The 24,185-nt window shown below is 40.6% G+C and overlaps 1 protein-coding gene across 3 annotated transcripts; it reads right to left on the reverse strand.

The window, feature by feature from the left end:
* Positions 1-3,797: 3,797 nt before the first annotated feature.
* Positions 3,798-24,185, reverse strand: LOC109876630 (zinc finger protein 664-like). Of its 3 annotated transcripts, XM_031811342.1 has the most exons (5): positions 24,074-24,183; positions 22,771-23,130; positions 15,439-16,562; positions 8,385-8,900; positions 3,798-4,934 (listed from the first exon to the last, which is right to left on the reverse strand). In XM_031811342.1, the coding sequence occupies exons 4-5, from the start codon at positions 8,875-8,877 to the stop codon at positions 4,120-4,122; spliced, it is 1,308 nt and encodes a 435-aa protein (XP_031667202.1). In that variant the 5' UTR covers positions 8,878-8,900; positions 15,439-16,562; positions 22,771-23,130; positions 24,074-24,183; the 3' UTR covers positions 3,798-4,119. The 3 variants fall into 3 exon arrangements, 2 of the variants coding, with proteins under 2 accessions (XP_031667202.1, XP_031667203.1); XR_004206534.1 differs by lacking the exon at positions 8,385-8,900 and having other exon boundaries at positions 24,074-24,185; XM_031811343.1 differs by lacking the exons at positions 15,439-16,562; positions 22,771-23,130; positions 24,074-24,183 and adding an exon at positions 12,438-13,010.

The raw sequence follows: 24,185 nt of genomic DNA on the forward strand, positions 1-24,185 counted from the left end.
ATGTTCCTTTTCAATCTCTTCCTCTTAGTCTTCTCTCTCTCTCCTCCCTTTCTTCTCCTCCACCACATTCTCTTCTTCCACTTTAAGTTCTCTCTCTTCCTCTTTAACAATCACATTGACTTACAGTGGTTCACTGCGGTCCTCCAGCTTCTCTGGACCCCACTGTGAACTTCTCTAGGCTGGAAGACTACAGCCCAAACCGGGGGACTCGGGTTCAGACATGGTAGGCTAGTAGGTGTATCTGTAGGTGGTTTAGTCAAAAGAGGTAGATACAGTGGAGGGTTTGTTTCACATTGCTAGCTCAAGCTACATTCTAATTACTGATAAAGTCGTAGCGAACTAGCTAGCTAAGTTAGTTGTTAAAATTACAACTTCTCATCACAGGTCGAGTTAACTTCAATGACTTTACTACCCATTAACACGCAAGGTTTCAAGTTCAAACCCCTGAGCTGACAAGGTACAAATCTGTCGCTCTGCCCCTGAACAGGCAGTTAACCCACTGTTCCTAGGCCGTCATTGAAAATAAGAATTTGTTGTTAACTGACTTGCTTAGTTAAATAAAGGTAAAATAAAAATTGCTTGCGGTACAGTTTTGGAAACATAAGGACATTATCTTTCACATCGGCAAGAAATTATTTTTTTTTTTTATACTAAAAAGGTTCAATTACTTGGGGTTCCTAAAGTGGCAAAATGTCCATGTTCCAGCACTTGTTAACGGAAGACCGAGGCGACCACTTGTACCTAACTAGCATGCTCCAAACACCTGTGTGTAACGGAAGGAAGGACGGCAGAAAGTGTTGTAAGTGAAAAATACTGTCTGCTACAACTGTGATAAAGCCGGTTACAGTATACAGCAGGTGTATATTTTGCAACTCTGAAATAATTTTGATGTGATATGAAAGTAGAGCGATTTTATGTTTCTAGAACCATATCGTAATTGAGAATCGATTCACGTTTAGATGGATAAACCTTGTTGATATCAATACCAAATTCAGTGAGGTTCATTCTAGGGACATTCATGATAGCAATGACAAGTTGACAGTGGATTTACAGAGGTTTAAATGGAAACGTAAAATCAAATTTAACAGCCATCTTTTAACAGCCAACTTTTCTCAAACTAAGTTAAGACATGTACCATGGATATACATTCCATATTTGGTTCTATGGTTCAAGATTTCTGCAGTATTTTTATCATTATTTGTGGCTATGTTTGAATGCATAAATGTTGTTTTCTCAAACTCTTTAGGGACTATTGTGATTAGTCCAAGGACCACATTTGGAGTGAATTTGACTTTTAGTCCATGAGAATAATATTTTGTATGATTTATTATTAGCATTACATAGTCAAAGTGAATTGTTAATGGTTTCCTTAATTGCTTAAGATATCAATGCCAAAGTTAACAATGTTCATCATAGTAATGGCTTTGATGACCCCAAGTTTCCATTATGGCTATTGTGGAGTGGATTTACAAAGGATTTAAATGGACAAGTAAAATCTGATTTATCAATAACTCAGCCGTCTCTTAACCAATCCCTTAGCTTTTCTCAAACTAAGTTAATGGTTTGGGTGTTATTTGGACTTATTGTTCATGAGAAGTTTTTCAAATGTTTTCAGAAATTTCCAAGATAGATTTTCCTCTATCCTGGCAAACCTTGTGGGTCCCTGAGGCAAATATGTTCAGCACAAGGAAAGAAATATTGATACAAAATTTCAAGTCTCTTGGTCAAATGGAGAGAAGAATATGAGGGTTTACGTGAGGCTGCTTATAACAGAGCCACCTATAGGCCAATCAGTGCCATTATTATTGACCAAGCTACTCATGGCCTCTAGTTTTTGTGTGCCAAATTAGAATAAACAGTTAACAATCTATGCCTCAGTCATTTGAGCATAAAAAAAGACTACAGAGAACCTCTAATTATTCAAGTAATCGTCAAGTAATTGAATTTTTTTTTATTTTTTTTATTTTTTTTATTTTTTATTTCACCTTTATTTAACCAGGTAGGCTAGTTGAGAACACCTTTATTTAACCAGGTAGGCTAGTTGAGAACACCTTTATTTAACCAGGTAGGCTAGTTGAGAACAAGTTCTCATTTGCAACTGCGACCTGGCCAAGATAAAGCATAGCAGTGTGAGCATACAACAAAGAGTTACACATGGAGTAAACAATTAACAAGTCAATAACACAGTAGAAAACGAAGGGGGGGTCTATATACAATGTGTGCAAAAGGCATGAGGAGGTAGGCAAATAATTACAATTTTGCAGATTAACACTGGAGTGATAAAAGATCAGATGGTCATGTACAGGTAGAGATATTGGTGTGCAGAAGAGCAGAAAAGTAAATAAATAGAAACAGTACGGGGATGAGGTAGGTGAAAAGGGTGGGCTATTTACCAATAGACTATGTACAGCTGCAGCGATCGGTTAGCTGCTCAGATAGCTGATGTTTGAAGTTGGTGAGGGAGATAAAAGTCTCCAACTTCAGCGATTTTTGCAATTCGTTCCAGTCACAGGCAGCAGAGTACTGGAACGAAAGGCGGCCAAATGAGGTGTTGGCTTTAGGGATGATCAGTGAGATACACCTGCTGGAGCGCGTGCTACGGATGGGTGTTGCCATCGTGACCAGTGAGCTGAGATAAGGCGGAGCTTTACCTAGCATAGACTTGTAGATGACCTGGAGCCAGTGGGTCTGGCGACGAATATGTAGCGAGGGCCAGCCGACTAGAGCATACAAGTCGCAGTGGTGGGTAGTATAAGGTGCTTTAGTGACAAAACGGATGGCACTGTGATAGACTGCATCCAGTTTGCTGAGTAGAGTGTTGGAAGCCATTTTGTAGATGACATCGCCGAAGTCGAGGATCGGTAGGATAGTCAGTTTTACTAGGGTAAGCTTGGCGGCTTGAGTGAAGGAGGCTTTGTTGCGGAATAGAAAGCCGACTCTTGATTTGATTTTCGATTGGAGATGTTTGATATGAGTCTGGAAGGAGAGTTTGCGGTCTAGCCAGACACCTAGGTACTTATAGACATCCACATATTCTAGGTCGGAACCATCCAGGGTGGTGATGCTAGTCGGGCATGCAGGTGCAGGCAGCGACCGGTTGAAAAGCATGCATTTGGTCTTACTAGCGTTTAAGAGCAGTTGGAGGCCACGGAAGGAGTGTTGTATGGCATTGAAGCTTGTTTGGAGGTTAGATAGCACAGTGTCCAGAGACGGGCCGAAAGTATATAGAATGGTGTCGTCTGCGTAGAGGTGGATCAGGGAATCGCCCGCAGCAAGAGCAACATCATTGATATACACAGAGAAAAGAGTCGGCCCGAGAATTGAACCCTGTGGCACCCCCATAGAGACTGCCAGAGGACCGGACAGCATGCCCTCCGATTTGACACAGAATGCAGCAGCTCCATTCCCATTCATTGAAATGCATTCAATTTGCATGCACGTGCACACGTTCCTGACTCCAGTCACTGGGCAAGATCAAGCGGATCACTTTTGTAAAGTCATCCTTGGGTCACCACCTTTCAAAGTGTGTTGCATTATGGTCGACTTCATAACTTTTACAAAAATCGTGTGATTAAAAATAAAATCTTGAAAAATGAAGCCCAAATACCACCTTACAGTGCATTCAGAAAGTATTCATATCCCTGGACTTTTTCCACATTTTGTTACAGCCTTATTCTAAAATTAATGTAACTATTTATTTTCCTCAACAATCTACACACAATACCCCATAATGTCAACGTGACCCACAAGCATTATTTCAATATACAATACTCAAACACATGACTTTGAATCCTCTACTTTCGCCACTATCATTTTTATTTCATAATATAGCTAGTGTTTATAATATGACACCCAAGTTAAAAGGTTGTCACCCATTCTTCCTTCACCTCCACAAATATCTACCTATTATACCCATGATTACCATCATTTATTAGACATCCAGTGTTTATTACATGATACTCAAGGTTTATAAGATGTTACCCAGGGTTGAAGTGGTAAAACAATAGGTTAGGTAACCGCTGAGCAGTGATCCAGAGACAAGTTGTGTGGACATTAATGCCAGAACCCCTGACCTATTTTGGGGGGGGGGTCCTATTCCCATAACAAAAGCAGCAGAACTCACTTTAACAGATATGTCGTCAGATTTGATGAGTGACCGAAACCTTTCCCATACTCAGAGCAGTGATTAGGCTTCTCTCGTGTGTGCGTAAGCTGGTGTCTATTTAGGGTCTGTAAAAGGGAAAAACTCATCCCGCAAACTGAGCAGTGGTAAGGCTTCTCTCCGGTGTGAGTTTGCTGGTGTACCTTCAGGGCTGCTACTCGACTGAAACCATTCCCACACTGAGAGCAGTGGAAAAGTTTATTTCCTGTGTGAGTGAACTGGTGTCTCGTTAGGTCTCCTGCCCGACTGAAACCCTTCCCACACTGAGAGCAGTGATGATGCTTCTCTCCTGTGTGAATTAGCTGGTGTGTCTTCAGAGTTGATGAATGACTGAAACTCTTCCCACACTGAGAGCAGAGGAAAGGCTTCTTTCCTGTGTGAGTTATTTGGTGTCTATTTAAGTTCTGTGAAAGAGAGAAACTCTTCCCACAAACAGAGCAATGGAAAGGTTTCTCCCCTGTGTGAGTTCGCTGGTGTATGTTTAGTTTGCTTGGGGTCTGAAAACTCTTTCCACATTGACCACATGGGTGTGTCTTTCTTTTTTTTGTCGGTTTTGATTTGAGGTGAATTGGACAAATAAAACTGTCTCTGCAATCTGAGCAGGGGTGGGGCCTACAAGTGTGCCTTCTCAACTCCTCTGGATCATAGAAACTAGTGAAGCAGTCCATGCAGTGGTGATGTTTCTGTCTTGAGTTTCTCCGTCTGTGTTGTTTATGGTTTCCTGATGCTGTGGAACTGGGCTCACTGTCTGAACCTGGGTTGGAGCTCTCTCCTGTGGGAATATGAACAGATATGGGGTTAAGGCCTTTTTCTCACCAAGTCCATTTTTTGTCCTAATAATTCGGACCAAAAAGGAAAATATGAGCATGTGATGTTTGATGCCTTTCACACCAATTGCGAAATATCGTCCTTCTGCAACCCGTCAATAATTTCTATGTAAAAGGACCCATGAGCACCAGGTCATTTCCATGTAAAAGGACCCATGAGCACCAGGTCATTTCCATGTAAAAGGACCCATGAGCACCAGGTCATTTCCATGTAAAAGGACCCATGAGCACCAGGTCATTTCTATGTAAAAGGACCCATGAGCACCAGGTAATTTCCATGTAAAAGGACCCATGAGCACCAGGTAATTTCCATGTAAAAGGACCCATGAGCACCAGGTAATTTCCATGTAAAAGGACCCATGAGCACCAGGTAATTTCCATGTAAAAGGACCCATGAGCACCAGGTCATTTCTATGTAAAAGGACCCATGAGCACCAGGTCATTTCTATGTAAAAGGACCCATGAGCACCAGGTCATTTCTATGTAAAAGGACCCATGAGCACCAGGTCATTTCTATGTAAAAGGACCCATGAGCACCAGGTCATTTCTATGTAAAAGGACCCATGAGCACCAGGTCATTTCTATGTAAAAAGGACCCATGAGCACCAGGTCATTTCTATGTAAAAGGACCCATGAGCACCAGGTCATTTCTATGTAAAAGGACCCATGAGCACCAGGTCATTTCTATGTAAAAGGACCCATGAGCACCAGGTCATTTCTATGTAAAAGGACCCATGAACACCAGGTCATTTCTATGTAAAAGGACCCATGAGCACCAGGTCATTTCCATGTAAAAGGACCCATGAGCACCAGGTCATTTCCATGTAAAAGGACCCATGAGCACCAGGTCATTTCCATGTAAAAGGACCCATGAGCACCAGGTCATTTCCATGTAAAAGGACCCATGAGCACCAGGTCATTTCCATGTAAAAGGACCCATGAGCACCAGGTCATTTCTATGTAAAAGGAGCACCATGTCATTTCCATGTAAAAGGACCCATGAGCACCAGGTCATTTCCATATAAAAGGACCCATGAGCACCAGGTCATTTCCATGTAAAAGGACCCATGAGCACCAGGTCATTTCCATGTAAAAGGACCCATGAGCACCAGGTCATTTCCATGTAAAAGGACCCATGAGCACCAGGTCATTTCCATGTAAAAGGACCCATGAGCACCAGGTCATTTCCATGTAAAAGGACCCATGAGCACCAGGTCATTTCCATATAAAAGGACCCATGAGCACCAGGTCATTTCCATGTAAAAGGACCCATGAGCACCAGGTCATTTCCATGTAAAAGGACCCATGAGCACCAGGTCATTTCCATGTAAAAGGACCCATGAGCACCAGGTCATTTCCATGTAAAAGGACCCATGAGCACCAGGTCATTTCCATGTAAAAGGACCCATGAGCACCAGGTCATTTCCATGTAAAAGGACCCATGAGCACCAGGTCATTTCCATGTAAAAGGACCCATGAGCACCAGGTCATTTCCATGTAAAAGGACCCATGAGCACCAGGTCATTTCCATGTAAAAGGACCCATGAGCACCAGGTCATTTCTATGTAAAAGGACCCATGAGCACCAGGTCATTTCCATGTAAAAGGACCCATGAGCACCAGGTCATTTCTATGTAAAAGGACCCATGAGCACCAGGTCATTTCTATGTAAAAGGACCCATGAGCACCAGGTCATTTCCATGTAAAAGGACCCATGAGCACCAACATGTGAAGTTCATAGCAGCATGTCAAATTAGATCTCAAATATAGACCACTTTTCATTTGACAAATGAAGGCATATATACACATTTTAAACATTTTCCATCCTAAAAATGTGAAATAAGCAAAGATTTCTGGTCAAACATATGGTAAAGGGGTCTTCGGTAAAAATAAGTCTTACGGTATCAGAAATACATCAGAACACAATAAGGAAGTAAAGACGCCAACTAATATTAGCACTTCTATTTAGATTAGGATCAACTTCTCGGCCTTCCGTAAGTTTAAGAAACAATGCCTTGTGTCTTGTAATTCTGTTACCAGAAACCCACATATCTTGAAGATATTGTCTAATTTCTCTCCCTCATGAGGATAATGAAAGTTCACAGAAATAACAAGTAAAAGGTAGAACTATTAATTAAATTTGAATGTTTTAATGATTCAAAAGAAAATTGATATCAGTAAAGTGTTAACTCGAAATTACCAAAATCAGTAACATAATTTCTGAAAAATCAGTAATGTAATTGTAATAGGCTACAATGGATAATCATAGTAGTCACAAAACACAAATTGGGTTCACAGGTTTGGACAGCACAGTAGAGTATAGTTCAGTAAAAGAGTTAAGTACAGTAGACGTTTATGAATCGTTGAGAGGTGGTCCAGACTGGACCGACCTAATTTGGTCGTTTGGAGGCAGAGCTCATTAAAATAGCTAGCCAGTGTAGAATAATGCCCAAAGTAGGATATTGCGTAGTTATACCTTTTGTGTACCTATTTAGGGTACATCACCATAAAGAGAGTGACATTGATATCCAAATGATCTCCATTTCTGTGTAGTACAGATCAGGAATCCATGATGAAGTCCGTTACCACAATTCCGTTACCGGGTGTAAATCCACTTCAATAACCAAAAGAGATTTTTTTTCCCAAAGACAATGTGTCATGTCACAGCTGAGACCCCATGATTTCTACAGATAATGTTGAATCTAAATTCAGAGCAGATATTTAAGAGTTTTGGGGAAAACGTGGACACAAACTGTTTCTAAACTTTGCATCTGCACAGTTCTTCCAGTAAATGTATTTTTGTCAAAAAATATTCAGAGGAAATTGTTAAAAGTAGTCCTTGTGCATAGAGTTGTATGGTTTGTTAACGCTTGAAAATCAATGGTTTTTGTTAGGCATATATTTTAAGTAAAAAGTCTCAGGACAATTCTGTTATGATGGAATTGCCCCACTACAATATTATTTCTGTCATTACACAGTCCTTCCTCTCTGCAGCAGCGTTTGATGTTGAACAAATATTTAATTAAAGTGTGGGGGAAAACGCATCAGACTTGTGAATGGTTTTCAGGGTTGGGGTCAATTCCGTTTCAATTCAGAAAGTAAACCTAATTCCAATTTCAACATTTCCTCATGGAAAAGCATTGAAGAGAATTGGAATTTCAGTGTGATTCCTGAATTGACCCCAACTCTGATGGTTTTGTGTGTCAAAAATCAGAATCCAGTTTCCCAGAATATGTAACGCAGTTGGTGTGAAAAGACCTTTAAAATCAGAAACAAAGCATTGAAGGGGGCTTTAAAATACTTGTTGATACAAGTAGAAGCACTATAATAGGGTTTTAGAATCCCCAGTGGGCGCCAAGGCACCAACTTCTCTCCGTACTCCACACCTGAACTTACCTGGGTCAGTGATACTATCTACTTCCTCCTCTTCCTCTAGATCTGGAGCAGACACTTCCCTGTTCTCCTCTTCTTCTTCTTCTTTGACTGCTCTTTCACCCTCCTCTTCTTCTTCTTTGACTGCTCTTTCCTCCTCCTCTTCTTCTTCTTTGACTGCTCTCTCCTCCACCTCTTCTTCTTTGACTGCTCTCTTCTCCACCTCTCCTTCTTTGACTGCTCTTTCCTCCTCCTCTTCTTCTTCTTCGACTGCTCTTTCCTCCACTTCTTCTTTGACAGCTCTCTCCTCTACCTCTTCTTCTTTGACTGCTCTCTCCTCCACCTCTTCTTGGATTTCTGTCTCCTCTTCTTCCTCTTTGACAATCACATTAAGTTCCAGTGTTTGACTGCAGTCCTCCAGCTTCACTGACACCATCTCTGGACCCTGCTGTGAGCTTCTATGTGATGGAACACCACAGCTAGAACCTGGGGACTCCATGGACTTGGGTTCAGCCATGGCAGGTTAGAAGGTAGGTGGATCTGCAGGTGGTATAGTCATAAGAGGCAGATACAGTGGAGGGTGAGTTGCACATAGCTAGCTGAAACTATACTGAACAAAAATATAAAAACACAACATGTAACAATTTCAGAAATACACATCAGCACCCCCCTTCTCAGGATGATCCCGCAGGTGAAGGTGTCAGTGATGTGGAGGTCTGGGTTGGCGTGGTTACACCTGGTCTACTGGTTGGATGTACTACCAAATTCTCCAAAACAACTCGAGGTGGCTTATGGTAGAGAAATTAACATGAATTATCTGGCAACAGCTCTGTTGGACATTTCTGCAGTCAGTATGCCATTTGTACCCTCCCTCAAAACCTGAGACATCTGTAGCATAATGTTGGATGACAAAACTGCACATTTTAGAGTGGCCTTTTATTGTTCCCAGCACAAGGTGCACCTGTGTAATGACCGTGCTGTTTAATCAGCTTCTTGATATGCCACACCTGTCAGGTAGATGGATTATTTTGGTAAATTAGAGATGCTCACTATAAGGGATGTAAACAACTTTGTGCACAACATTTCAGAGAAATAAGCTTTGTATGCATATGGAACATTTCTGGGATCTTATTTCAGCTCATGAAAAATGGAACCAACACATTACATGTTGCATTTTATATTTTTGTAAATGACCATGGCACTCCTGCCGGACTGCCAGTTGTAGAGCTCTATTAAAAATAAATTGGGTGTTTATCACCCTGTCTCTCCTCCCTGCTGCAGCGACCACCACAGAACATCAGTGTTTATCGCCTCGTCCGTGTTGCTGAAGCTGCAACATAATTACAGCCATTTCTGACTGAAAAGTTGTTAACGAAATCCTTCATTTGTTTTGCAAAAACCTTCCTTATTCCCTCAACCTGTAAGCATCTCACGCATGTAAGCAATAGGGGCTGACCTAAAGCATATCAATATCACAATAATACATTGATTATAACAAATACCGTGACAGCAACATTTGACAGCAAAATGGATGCAGAGGACGTGACAAATTAACTCGAAACGGGGGAATTGTTTACAGGTTACTCAGGGGGTAAAGGGGAAGTCAGATTATGTGGAATAAATGTGACTAGTTGTGGAAAATACTGGAGATCTATAAAAAAAGGTAAGTAGCCAGCACTGAGTGCATATTATATTGTGCCAAACAGGTGCTGATAGATTACAATATACTTTTTTCTGACCGTTTGGAACAACGTAAACAACACCAAACAAATGATAAGCATACCAGAGTGTCTGTTGTCACGTTTTTCTTTGTTGTAAAGCCTTTATTACAGCAAAGACTAAAAAAGCGTTGCATTAATTTGTGAAATTTGCAATTTCCGAAATGGAACGGTTTACGTGCTTTAAGGCTAATTATTCAATGGTCGCTTTTGTTATTTTAAAAACAGAAATGCTTTGATTGCATTTCTAAATCAGGAATGACTCGTGTGATGACATGAATGAATAAATGATTGATACAGTAGCCTACATAGACGTATTGAAATATAGGCCTTAGTAAATGACGGTATTAAGACTAAGGATGCGCTCTTAGGCCTACAGATCGATGGTGCTGTACTAAGCCTACTAATGATAATGACATGACTTACTATTATAATGATCATAAGAATAACAATAAGAAGGATATGGGGGGGGGGGGGTGTTATATAATTTTCCGGACAATTTGGAACAGTGTAAAAACAATCGATCTGGTCTAACGAAAGAAAGTGTAAAGCCTTTAGTACAGCAAAGATTAAAAACAGACACATTTGTGAAATAGTTTATCCGTCGTGTGGTTGTGAGGCTTGGTGCTCACGGAATCAGTAGGCTTTTAAACAAACACTCAGACAGGCAACAGAAGCAGGATCTGTCTTATTTCTAGAGATATATGGATGATTTATTTTACTTTTATTGAACTAGGCAAGTCGGTTAAGAACAAATTCTTATTTACAATGACGGCCTAGGAACAGTGGGTTAACACCCTTGTTCAGGGGCAGAATCACAGATGTTTACCTTGTCAGCTTGGGGATTCGATCTCGCAACCTTTCGGTTACTGGCACAATGCTCTAACCACTAGGCTACCTGCCGCCCCAAACTTAACAGTTAGGCTATTGATTATTGACCTAATGAAGATGGGGTTTCCTAACTCCACCGAATCGTTCAACACCTATATGCTGGATAACTGTGCTATTATGCACATAGCAACATGGTCTAGGAAAAGGCACCAATTCAACAGCGCACTGATGTGTTTCAGACCTGCGGACAGCGACCGCTATCCAACGTGGGAGAAAGTGCATGTTATTAAACCAATGTTGTATTAGTGTTGTTCTGACAATATAACACAATTACAGTAGCACGTCTTAGACTGATTGACTGGACCATCCCCACGGCCTCCACAATGGATCAGTCCACTCAGACAGGAGCCAATCAGAAAGGTGACACCATGAATTAATTATTTATTTTTTTACTAAAGAAATATCAGACGACCAACAGCCAAACAATGGACCAGTTGACTAAATAGGGTCAGCCCTGAGACAAAGCCTATAGGCACTCACTCAGCCCACACACAGGCATTCCTGTGATGTTTCAGAAAGTTGCATGACAATACAAATCAATAATGCATTTAGTTTCATGATTAACTTGGGCAAATTAATGAACGTTCTAAGTTCAATACATTTGATATCAAAAAAAAAAAATGTTTTAATGTCTGGATTCTGTCCGTGTTCTCCGCAATGCGTATTTTATAGGGCCTACAATTGATCAATTACCTCAGGCCATGCCCCTTCCCTCCACACCTGTTCCCACTCTTTAATCACCTCTCTGCCTTTTACCTCAGGCCACGTCCCACAGGTTAGAGCATAGTAACCAAAAGCTTGCTGGATCGAATCCCCAAGATGACAAGGTAAAAATCTGTCGTTCTGCCCCTGAGCAAGGCAGTTAACCCACTGTTCCCCGGGCGCCGAAGACGGGGAGGTCGAATAAGGCAACCCACGCAACTCTCTGATTCAGAGGGGTTGGTTTAAATGCTGAAGACACATTTCAGTTGAAGGCATTCAGTTGAACAACTGACTAGGTATCCCCCTTTCCATCCACACCTGTTCCCACTCTCTAATCCACTCTACATTTTTACCTTAGGCCACACCCCTTTCCTCCACACCTGTTTCCACTCTAATCACCTCTGGTCTCTAATACAAGTAGCATGCTACCTTTACCTTTGTAGATGCCACGGGGTGAAAATCTCATATCCCGATATAGCATTTTCTGTCAATTTAATGAATAAATAGTTTATATAAAACGACCACATGTAAAGGCCTATTATTACATTTTAAATTAGAACTCAAAAGGTTGTTACTCATTTGATTATTTCTCCTTTTATTTAGAACCTTTGCAATTTTTCAATTAAGCATGTAACAAAATACTGTGTATATAAAAAAAAAGTAAATAGAAAACACTACCCAAAAATATAGGCCTTAAATATATTTTGGGGGGCTTCCCTGTTTTGCACGTTTTGGTATTAATACGTGTCACATATCAATTTGGTACCTTGGGTCGAGTTGTGTGTTAACACCACTGATGAAACCCCCGTTTCTCGACGTGTAAATTGGGGCCATGTCTTTGCAGATGTAAGTTGTAACTGCAGCTGTTATCTCCTTTCATCTTCGTGGTTCTTTGTCATATGGTGTGCCGTGGGCAAAAGCCTCTTGCAACGTCTGAGTCGGGGGTTTGTTTTGAGCACTCGACTGTACTTTTTTGGGTCTCATCGGTAGACTCTCCGTACTGTTTCACATGATTCTTGGGTAGGTGGTAAAAGAGGTTAGTGGTGTTTGAGCCTGTTGTTGGGACCGGCCTGCGGCATATTTCGCAGAGGACGGGTTTCTGGGGCTTTTTTCATACCCAAACCACGTCCATGCGACCGAAGTAGCCCCTCTTTTAGCTACGAGCTCCGTGTCACGTTCACTCTCCTGTGTGTTTGTGTTGGCAATTTCCTTCCACACTGCACGTAAAGCGATTGACGAAAAATATTGCCGTCAAGTGTGATTTGCGACAAGGGAATAAACGTTTTTCTATCGTCACACGCTATATATCGTAATATATAGTCCTATATTACGGTGTAGAAGTATTACGATTGTGTATTGCTGCCCTGTCGCTATAGTAACTTAAGCATGTACAGAGCCTTCAGAAAGTATTCACACCCCTTGATGTTTCCCCACATTATGTTGTTACAGCCTGGATTCAATTGAGATTTTGTGTCACTGGCCTACACACAATAGCCCATAATGTCAGTGGAATTATGTTGACTTTTTTTTTTAAATTAATTTAAAAAAAATTAAAGCTGAAATGTCTTGAGCCAATAAGTATTCAACCCCTTTACAACAAGCCCTTAACTTTTTTTTAAGGAGTAAAAATGTGCTTAACAAGTCACATTGATTTGAATGGACTCTCTGTGTGCAATAATGGTGTTTAACATGATTATTGAATGATTACCTCATCTCTGTACCCGACACATACAATAATCTGTAAGGTCCCTCAGTCGAGCAGTGAATTTCAAACACAGATTCAACCACATACCATGGAGGTTTTCTAGTGCCTCGCAAAGAAGGGCACCTATTGGTAGATGTGTCAAAAATAAACATATAACAGACATTGAATATCCCTTTGAGCAGGGTGAAGTTATTGATTACACTTTGGATAGTGTATCAATACACCCAGTCACTACAAAGATACAGGCGTCCTTCCTAACTCAGTTGCTGGAGAGAAAAGAAACCACTCAGCAATTTCACAGTGGCCAATGGTGACTAAAACAAGGAGTTTAATACATTGTAGTTACTCTACAATACTAACCTAATGAAAGAGTGAAAAGGAAGCCTGTACAGAATAAAAAATATTCAAAATCATGCATCCTGTTTGCAATAAAGCACTGAAGTAAAACTGAAAAAAATTTAACTAAGAAATTAACTTTATGTCCTGAATACAAAGCGTTATGTTTGGGGCAAATCCAACAACACTGAGTACCACTCATATTTCCAAGCATGGTGGTGGCGGCTTCATCATGTTGTGGCTATGCGTGTCATCGGCAAGGACTAGGGAGTTTTTAGAATGAAAATAAATGGAATAGAGCTAAGCACAGACAAAATCCTGGTTCAGTCTGTTTCAACAGACATTCACCTTTCATCAGGACAATAACCTACAACACAAGGTCAAATATACACTGGAATTGCTTACTAAGATGACATTGAATGTTCCTAGTTACAGTTTTGACTTAAATCAGCTTGACAATACATGGCAATACTTAAATGGTTGTCTAGCAATGATCAACAACCAACTTGCCAGAGCTTGAAGTTTGCAAGTATTGTACAGTCCAGGTGTGCAACGCTCTTAACCAGAAAAACTCACAGCTCTAATCACTGCCAAAGATGACTATAATATGTATTGAATCAGGGGTGTTAATTCTTATGTAAATGATACATTTCTGTATTTAAATTTAATACATTTGCTAACTTCTAAAAACATGTTTAAACTTGTATCGGATATTGTGTGTAGATGAGTGAGAGAAATCTGTAATCCATTTTGAATTCAGGTTGTAACAACAAAATCTGGAATAAGTCAGGGGGTATGAATACTTTCTGAAGGCACTGTATCAGAGGCCTGCAACACCTGTTCTGGACAGCCCATCCACATGGTGTGCAGTCTCTTGTTCCATACCAGCACTAACACAGTGGGTTCAGCTAAATCAAATAACCATAATCCTCAATTTAGCCCTTATTACTTGACATTCGTATGGGTATGAATACGTTCTAAAGGCACTGTAGCTATGGCTTATGATATGTCCCGTTTGTATAACCATGACCTGTTTGATATGCTAATGCCCTCCTTTGTCATGTTTAGTCCTGGCAGTCTCATACATGTGTAACTATATATTAAGCCTAGTCATATGGCATTACTTCATGATTTATGCACTTTTGTTGATGTGTTCCTCATGCGTTTCTCTAGTCTCTCTTCTAGACCCCCACTTGCACTACCTTACCGTGCTACCGGCCTTTTCAAGCCCCAACTCCAACCCTTCCCCCATGTGCAACTGTGTTTATTATAAATACCCTCAACGTGGATTATCAACCTCCATCTCCTAAATGTGTTCTGACCGATGCTGCAACACCCCGGAACTAGCCTATACAGTCCACATAGTCCTTTTATTTTTGAAATCGTAGCTACTGTAAGTAGTATAGCTAGTAGTAACTAATTTGGGTGGGTCTACATTGGGGCTATTGAAGTGATGAGAAAAAAAATGTAATGTCGACTTCTAGCTAATCTCGGTTACCCAGAAGTAAATTATCGCTAAACCTTAGGTGGTGGAAAATAGTTCAGGACTGTTGCTCCTCTACATCACTGCTAGTAAACAAAACAAGCTAACGTTAGCTAGCTAACAGTAGATAGGTTGTTGGCCCTCAGTAGCGGTTAATCTTCCAATGAGGTTTGTACTGACGATTGATAATGGAAGCCAGACTTTATTCACGCTCATAAATAGTTCAACAGATCATAAACTCACCTTTAAAAATAGCCCTTTTCGTCAGTTGCTTGGTTGAGTAAGGACACGCGACGAAAAGAAGCAGGAACGTAAACTTCCGCCCGCGTTTCTAAAACGGAAGTGACGTTATATTTGTGCTGCCGTCAGTTAGATACTGTAGGTATGGAGCCAGCAACTCAACGGCTTTCCAATAAATCAAAAATATATAAGGCAGCTGCAAATTATATAGTATTGATACTTCTTCCCTTCTGCCACTACCAAAACGCTACATAATTAAATAGTTAAACTCTATAAAAAAAAGGGGTCAGGACAGGCCAGTCATAGATGGAGCAAGCTGGCAAAGTTAACTAGCATCGTTAGCATTGGTGTGTGGATGTTTTGTTTGCAGCAGTGGTACTAACATATGAATTACCATGTGCCATCATTTGTTAGACATCCAGAGTTTTTACCGGATACTAAAGAAATTATTACATGTTGCCCAGAATTGAAGTGATAATACAGGGTAAGTAAATACTGAGTACTGATGACAAGTAGTGTTCATGTTAACGCAAGAACCCCTGCTCTATTTTCACATAACAGTTGCGGTTGGTAAATGCTATTTACATAATAACATGTGTTTGCATGTTTTACTTCTGTGGTTTGAAGTCGACTTTCTTCTAAAGCAACAGTCCAGTGTCAGGCCTGTGATACTTTAACCAGTGTGTATTCATATTTTATGACCATCAGAAACCCTTCCCACACTGTGAGCAGTGAAAAGGCTTCTTTCCTGTGTGGCTCAGCTGGTATCTATTTAAGGTCTGTAAAAGAGGGAAAACTCTTCCCACAAAAAGAGCAACTCGTTCCCTTTGAGTTACTTGGTGCATCTTTAGTTTGCTATTCCCCCATTGACCACAGGGGTACGTTTTCTTTCTTTTTAGAGTCTGTTGGGGTGATTTAAGGTAAATTGGACAAATAAAACTGTCTCTGCAGTCTGAGCAGGGTTGGGGCCTACAAGTGTGTCTTCAACTCCTTTGGCTCATAGAAACTAGTGAAGCAGTCCATGCAGTGGTGATGTTTCTGTCTTGAGTTCCTCTGTCTGTGTTGTTTATGGTTTCCTGATGCTGTGGAACTGGGCTCACTGTCTGAACCTGGGTTGGAAATCTCTTCTGTGGGAACATGAACAGATATGGGGTTAGAATCAGGAACAGAGCATTGGATGGGCTAAAGAGCGACTTCCCCTAAAAAAAACGAATTCCTTTGAAAACAGCCTGTGGCATCGATATAAGTCAGAAACATTTAGTCTAGTGTCACAATTGACTACAAATTGTAAATAGGATAATTATGGTCATTTTTAAAATTTTACCTTTATTTAACTAGGCAGGTCAGTTAAGAACAAATTCTTATTTTCAATGATGGCCTAGGAACAGTGGGTTAACTGCCTTTTTCAAGGGCAGAACGACAGATTTTTACCTTGTCAGCTCGGGGATTTGATCTTGCAACCTTTCGGTTACTAGTCCAATACTCTAACCACTAGTAATGACTTTGAAACAGTTGAGTTTAATGGGTGTGATTGGAGAAATGAAGAGGGATCAACAATACTGACCTAATGAAAGATTGAAAAGGAAGCCTGTACAGAATAAAACATTTTCAAAAGCATGCATCCTGTTTGCAATAAAACACTGAAGTAAAACTGAAAAAAATGTAACAAAGAAATTAACTTTATGTCCTGAATAAGAAGCGTTATGTTTGGGGCAAATCCAACAACACAACACGAAGTACCACTCCTCATATTTCCAAGCATGGTGGTGGCTTCATCATGTTGTGGGTTTGCGTGTCATCGACAAGGACTAGGGATTTTTTTTATAGAATGAAAATAAATAGAATAGAGCTAAGCACAGGCAGAATCCTAGACGAAAACCTGGTTCAGTCTGTTCCAACAGAAGTTCACCTTTCATCAGAACAATAACCTACAACACTTATGTGCCTTTTACTGAGGAGTGGCTTCCATCTGGCCACTCTACCATAAAGCCCTGAGAGCTGCAGAGATGGTTGTCCTTCTGGAAGGTTCTCCCATCTCCACAGAGGATCTCTGAAGCTCTGTCAGAGTGACCATCGGGTTCTTGGTCACCTTCCTGACCAAGGCCCTTCTCCCTCGAATGCTCAGTTTGGCCGGGCAGCCAGCTCTAGAAAGAGTCTTGGTGGTTCCAATCTTCTTCAATTTAAGAATGATGGAGGCCACTGTGTTCTTGGGGACCATCAATGCTGCAGACATCTTTTGGATCTGTGCCTCGACACAATCCTGTCTCAGAGCTCATTTCTAAAAAAAAAACAGTTTTTTGGCCTTGTCATTACAAGATATTGTGTGTAGAATGAGGACTTAAAACAAATCTATTTTAGAATAAGGCTGTAATGGAACAAAATGTGTATAAAGAGAAGGGGTCTGAATATTTTCCAAATGCACATTTATAATATTAGAAAGGAACTTAGGGATGGCAGGTAGTCTAGTGGTTAAGAACATTGGGCCAGTAGTTGCTGGTTCGTATCCCCAAGCAGACTAGGTGAAAATAATCTGATGTGCCCTTGAGCAAGGCACTTAACCCTAATTGGTCCTGTGAGTCGCTCTGGATAAGAGCGTCTGCTAAATGACTAAAATGTCTAATGTAACTAACTTCCTTTCTCATGTTACACACGAAGGAAGGAAGGAATCAGGTCACCTCATGGCCTCATCAAGCATGAACTATTACTCAGGTAGTAGCATACTGCTTGTATGGGAAATGAAATGAAATGGGTGAAAAAGGCAGAGGAGAGGCGAATAGGGAGAAATAACATGGGTGTTTTCATTAGTCAAATTCAGTTGCAATACGTTGGGTCTGTTGCAAAACGTTTTGCCACTGAAACCGTTTACTCCAAACGGAAAACGATTTGCATCAACAAGAATTTCTATTGGACAAATTAAAAGGGATACTTCGGGATTTTGGCAATGATGCTCTTTATCTACTTCCCCAGTCAGATTAACTCATGGATACCATTTATGTCTCTGTGTCCAGTATGAAGGAAGGTTAGAGGTCGTTTTGTAAGCCAATGCTAACTAGCATTAGCGCAGCTACACCATAGACTTCAAGTCATTGCGCTAATGCTAGTTAGCAACTTCCTTCAAACTGCATGCAGACATAAAAAATAAAAATAAATGGTATTTACGAGATCATTTAACTCTGGGGAAGTAGATAAAGGTCTTCATTTCCAAAATCCCTAAGTATTCCTTTAAGGTAGGTCCACTCCCGGTTGACTAAATGTTTAGCAAAATAATACAATAATACAACAATACCCCTGGTGTGGAGGGAAGGGCCTTCAGGGGTATCCAAATAGATTCAGCTGCAAACTGACCACAACTAATCACAATCATTTCATACCTTGATTACATTGGGACATGATCACATCTTTTTTTTCGTGTAATAATTTGAAATTCCTAAATTAAACACATTTTTAGCTGAATTTCTAGTGATTCGTTTTTTTCTTTACCAAAAATTGACCCCCCCCCAAAAAAAATTATAATATAGATACTTTTACAACTCTGAAAGGCCCCCCAAAAATCACTTGCTGGATGTTTTTTGAAAAGTGAATCATTCATTTCGGAAGCTGCCTTGCAAGATATCACTCTGGTCGAGGGTGAAGTCGGCTCAAATCAAAGGTCACGTAGGATGTGTTGACACATGCAAAAGTGATTATTTTTTTTTTTAATAAAAAGGCTGTCTTCCCAATACAAACTAGTTTGAAAATTCAAACATGTACTTTATGGAAAATATCTGTGTTTCTGAACGATGTATCATGCTGCTTTATTGACAATATGACCAAGTAGCGCAGATCGCTTTTCAATATGAGCCTCACCGGCTTCACTCGGGTCACGTGACGGACCACAGCCCAGTGTAACCCAGGCCAGTTTAATCAGTGTCACGACCTTTCACAACAAGTTGATTTAGCTGAACCTGCTGTGTTTGTGCTGGGATGGAATTAAAGCCTGCACCACATGTGGATGGGCTTTCCAGAACAAGAGTTACAGGCCCCTGATATACTGTTATTAACTGACAGATGTCATTAAGCAGTTGAGTGAACTGTCCTTATAAAATTGTTATTGTACATATGTCGTATTTTAGTAGGGCCTTGGGAGTATCGGATAGTAACTCTTGATCCAATACATTTTAAGGGTGCTTTAAACGACTCAAGTCTGTGCTCGCAAATTAGTCTTATCACCACAGACAGGCGTTTGGCTGAGACACCCCAGCGGCTTGGCTTATGTCAGCATTTCTTTTTACACGAATCAATCCATTAAAATGTCACAGCCAGTAAAAATCTAAATCTGGACATGAAAGGTCAGATGCTTGTGGCATGGATCCACAAAACCACCAGTCTTGGCTCGGTTAATTCAGATCTTATTTCCCAGGTCACATCTCTTTCTGTAAATCTATTACCGTGTCAGCAATGTGAGGACCTCATGGTTCGACTAATAAGGTCAATATAATGTGCTGGCCTGTATCGGATCTCTCTGTGATCCACAGTAAAGGTATGAGGTGTTCACCTTTCAGCATGCAGTGTGAAGTCAATGGAGGGATAAATGTAATATTAATCTAATACATTTACAAGGAGAAACACTTGGGTCAAATGGGGAGCTGTTGTGTTTTTCAGCAAGATTTACAGATCTTTAGACAAACAAGTAGTCAACAGTATTACCCCGTCAGTGACCTTCTCCTAACATGGCCATGATCCAAAACTGTGTCAGAAATACATGCAGCCTGAAGTCATTTATAGAGTAGTGGCCCGAGGGCACACACTTAATGTGTTGTGAAATGCAATGTTTTTATCTCATATAACTGCCTTATTTTGCTGGAGCCCAGGAAGTGTAGCTGCTGCTTTGGCAGGAACTAAATGGGATCCATAATGAACCCCAGGAAGTGTAGCTGCTGCTTTGGCAGGAACTAAATGGGATCCATAATAAACCCCAGGAAGTGTAGCTGCTGCTTTGGCAGGAACTAAATGGGATCCATAATAAACCCCAGGAAGTGTAGCTGCTGCTTTGGCAGGAACTAAATGGGATCCATAATAAACCCCAGGAAGAGTAGCTGCTGCTTTGGCAGGAACTAAATGGGATCCATAATAAACCCCAGGAAGTGTAGCTGCTGCTTTGGCATGAACTACATGGGATCCATAGTAAACCCCAGGAAGTGTAGCTGATGCTTTGGCAGGAACTAAATGGGATCCATAATAAACCCCAGGAAGAGTAGCTGCTGCTTTGGCAGGAACTAAATGGGATCCATAATAAACCCCAGGAAGTGTAGCTGCTGCTTTGGCAGGAACTAAATGGGATCCATAATAAACCCCAGGAAGAGTAGCTGCTGCTTTGGCAGGAACTAAATGGGATCCATAATAAACCCCAGGAAGTGTAGCTGCTGCTTTGGCAGGAACTAAATGGGATCCATAATAAACCCCAGGAAGTGTAGCTGCTGCTTTGGCAGGAACTAAATGGGATCCATAATAAACCCCAGGAAGTGTAGCTGATGCTTTGGCAGGAACTAAATGGGATCCATAATAAACCCCAGGAAGTGTAGCTGCTGCTTTGGCAGGAACTAAATGGGATACATAATAAACCCCAGGAAGAGTAGCTGCTGCTTTGGCAGGAACTAAATGGGATCCATAATAAACCCCAGGAAGTGTAGCTGCTGCTTTGGCAGGAACTACATGGGATCCATAATAAACCCCAGGAAGAGTAGCTGCTGCTTTGGCAGGAACTAAATGGGATCCATAATAAACCCCAGGAAGTGTAGCTGCTGCTTTGGCAGGAACTAAATGGGATCCATAATAAACCCCAGGAAGAGTAGCTGCTGCTTTGGCAGGAACTAAATGGTATCCATAATAAACCCCAGGAAGAGTAGCTGCTGCTTTGGCAGGAACTAATGGTGATCCATAATAAATACAAATACAAGCCCAGTTATGTCAAGTTGGCTGGATGTCCTTTGGGTGGTGGACCATTCCTGATACACATGGGAAACTTGAGCAGGAAATACCCAGCATCGTTGCAGTTCTTGACTCAAACCGGTACGCCTGGCACCTACTACCATACCCCGTTCAAAAGTACTTAAATATTGTCTTACCCGTGGCACACATACACAATCCATGTCTCAATTGTATCAAGGCTTAAAAATCATTCTTTAACCTGTCTCCCCCCTGTCACCTATTATTTATGAGACTAAATGGATTTTTTTGATGTATTATATTAGTTAAAATAAGTGTTTATTCAGTATTGTTGTAATTGTCATTATTATTATTACAAATATATATATATATATATATATATATATATTTATATTTTTTAAATCGGCCGATTTAATCGGTATCTGCCCTTTTGTTCTCCAATGGGTATCGGCGTTAATCATAATCAGTCGACCTCTAATCTACAGGTACACCTCCAATTGACTCAAATGATGTCAATTAGCCTAACAGAAGCTTCTAAAGCCATGACATCACTTTCTGGAATTTTCCAAGCTGTTTAAAGGCACAGCCAACTTAGTGTATGTAAACTTCTGACCCACTGGAATTGTGATACAGTGAATTATAAGTGAAATAATCTGTCTGTAAACAATTGTTGGAAAAATTACTTATGCACAAAGTAATGTCCTTACCGACTTGCCAAAACTATAGTTTGTTAACAAGACATTTGTGGATTAGTTGAAAAAAGTTAATGACTCCAACCTAAGTGTATGTGTATATATAATATATATAATTTTACTGCTCTAGGGATGTAATTATTTTTTGGCTAATCTTATTTACTGTTATGTATTGATGTTTTTTATTTATTTATTCACTATTTGTGGGGTGCAATGCAGAGAACGCCGGAAGAATGATAATTTAATTACCATAGTGAATTATTGTAATGTTTGTTTATGTGTCAATAAGGGATGGGTTGCCAATTGGCGATTTCACACAAAAATACAATTTCATTCATTCGGTAGAAACAAAGTCAAATTGATTGATGCATTAAGAGGCGTCTCCGAACAATTCTTATGTGAAACATTTCAATTGTAATGATATTTGACTCAAAAATGCCCAACGATTGAACAGAGCATTCTGTCTGGATTAATTGCCATTCTGTAACTATGGAAACGGCAACAAAATTGCTGTGGTATCGTTTTGGTATTGAGTATCGTGATGCTAAACCTGGTATCAAAGTAAAAATTCTGGTATCGTGACAACACTTTCAGGAACAGTAAGAGCATTAAAAAGGGGGGTTTAAAATACTTGTTGATTCAAGCATAATAATCATTTTGGAATCCCCAGTGGGCGCCAAGGCACCAACTTCTCTCCGTACTCCACACCTGAACTTACCTGGGTCAGTGATACTATCTACTTCTTGCTCCTCTTTGTCTAGATCTGGAGCAGAAACTTCTCTGTTCTCCTCTTCTTTGACTTGTATCTCAGCTTCCTCTTTCACTCCTCTCTCTTTCTTCTCCTCTGACTCTTCTCCTCCACCACCTTTTCTTCTTCTTCTTTAAGTTCTACTTTAAGTTCTCTCTCTTCCCCTATCACAATCTCATTGACTTCCAGTGGTTGACTGCAGTCCTCCAGCTTCACTGACACCATCTCTGGACCCTGCTGTGAGCTTCTCTGTGATGGAACACCACAGCCAGAACCCGGGGACTCCATGGGCTTGGGTTCAGCCATTGTAGGCCCATGTGGTAGGTGGATCTGTAGGTGGTTTAGTCATAAGAGGCAGTGAAGGGTGAGTTGCACATAGCTAGCTGACGCTACATTCCAAATACATTTTCTAAAGTCGTAGCTTACTAGCTAGCTAGCTATAGCAAGTTGTTAAAATTACAACTTCTCATCACAGGTTGAGTTAACTTGAATGACTTACTACGCAATGAGACATTTAGCCAATTGTTACCCAAACGTATATATATTATTTATTCTGAGGTGAAATCAGACTGCATGGGTTTTACTAGGTAGCCTCAGGCTAGCCCTTGATCATGACTCTCAGTTCCATTCAATTACTCATAAGAGTCATTGGACGAAGGTATCTTCTGTACGGGGTAGTTTTTGATACACACCTTTTTAGGCTTAGGGTTCCCACACAGCAATATCTCCATGTTACTGCACGTGTTTGCAGAAGACAGAGGGACCACCTGTGCTAATTAGCATGCTCCTAGCACCTGTGTGTAACTGAAGAAGGCCGCCTGAAACGTGTTGGAACTGAAAAATACTGTCGGCTGCAACTGTGATAAAGCCGGTTACAAACAGTGTAAATTTTGTATTTATGAAATTATTTTTGATGTCATATGAAAGTAGATGGCTTTATGTTTCTAAAACCGTATCGCAATAGAGAATCGATTCACGTTTATATGGCTGTTTTGGCTGCCAGAGTCAGTCTACTTCTAAAAATACCATAAGGTGCTTGGACCTTAAGAGTAAGGGTAGGCTCCTTAAGAGTACATATTAGGTTAGCTAAATAAACATCTTCTAACAAAAGGTGGTGATATATGCTTTGCCTTTTACTCTGCACAACAAGCTAGCTAAAAGTATAGTAGCTAGATATCTGCCCCTGGTAGACATCATTCCACCAATTTGACTTTCACTGAGGATTTGCAATGGGAGTCGGGGTTTATTTACGCTCAACAGATCATAAACTCACCTTTGAAAGTTGTAGAGTAGCTAAGATTAATTATCGTCAATTGTTGACAGGGAACGAGAGGAAAACTATCAGGAACGTAACTTCCGCGTTCTACATCTCTTATTCTATGGTA

This window comes from Oncorhynchus kisutch, unplaced genomic scaffold, assembly GCF_002021735.2.
Source record: "Oncorhynchus kisutch isolate 150728-3 unplaced genomic scaffold, Okis_V2 Okis01b-Okis20b_hom, whole genome shotgun sequence".
Lineage (NCBI taxonomy): Eukaryota > Metazoa > Chordata > Actinopteri > Salmoniformes > Salmonidae > Oncorhynchus > Oncorhynchus kisutch.

Excerpts from the sequence above, each read along its gene's own strand:
- LOC109876630 (XM_031811342.1), bottom strand. The coding sequence starts at position 8,877 with ATGGCTGAACCCAAGTCCATGGAGTCCCCAGGTTCTAGCTGTGGTGTT. Across the intron at positions 4,935-8,384 it reads AGATAGTATCACTGACCCAG|GAGAGAGCTCCAACCCAGGT; the intron begins GTAAGTTCAGGT and ends ATATTCCCACAG.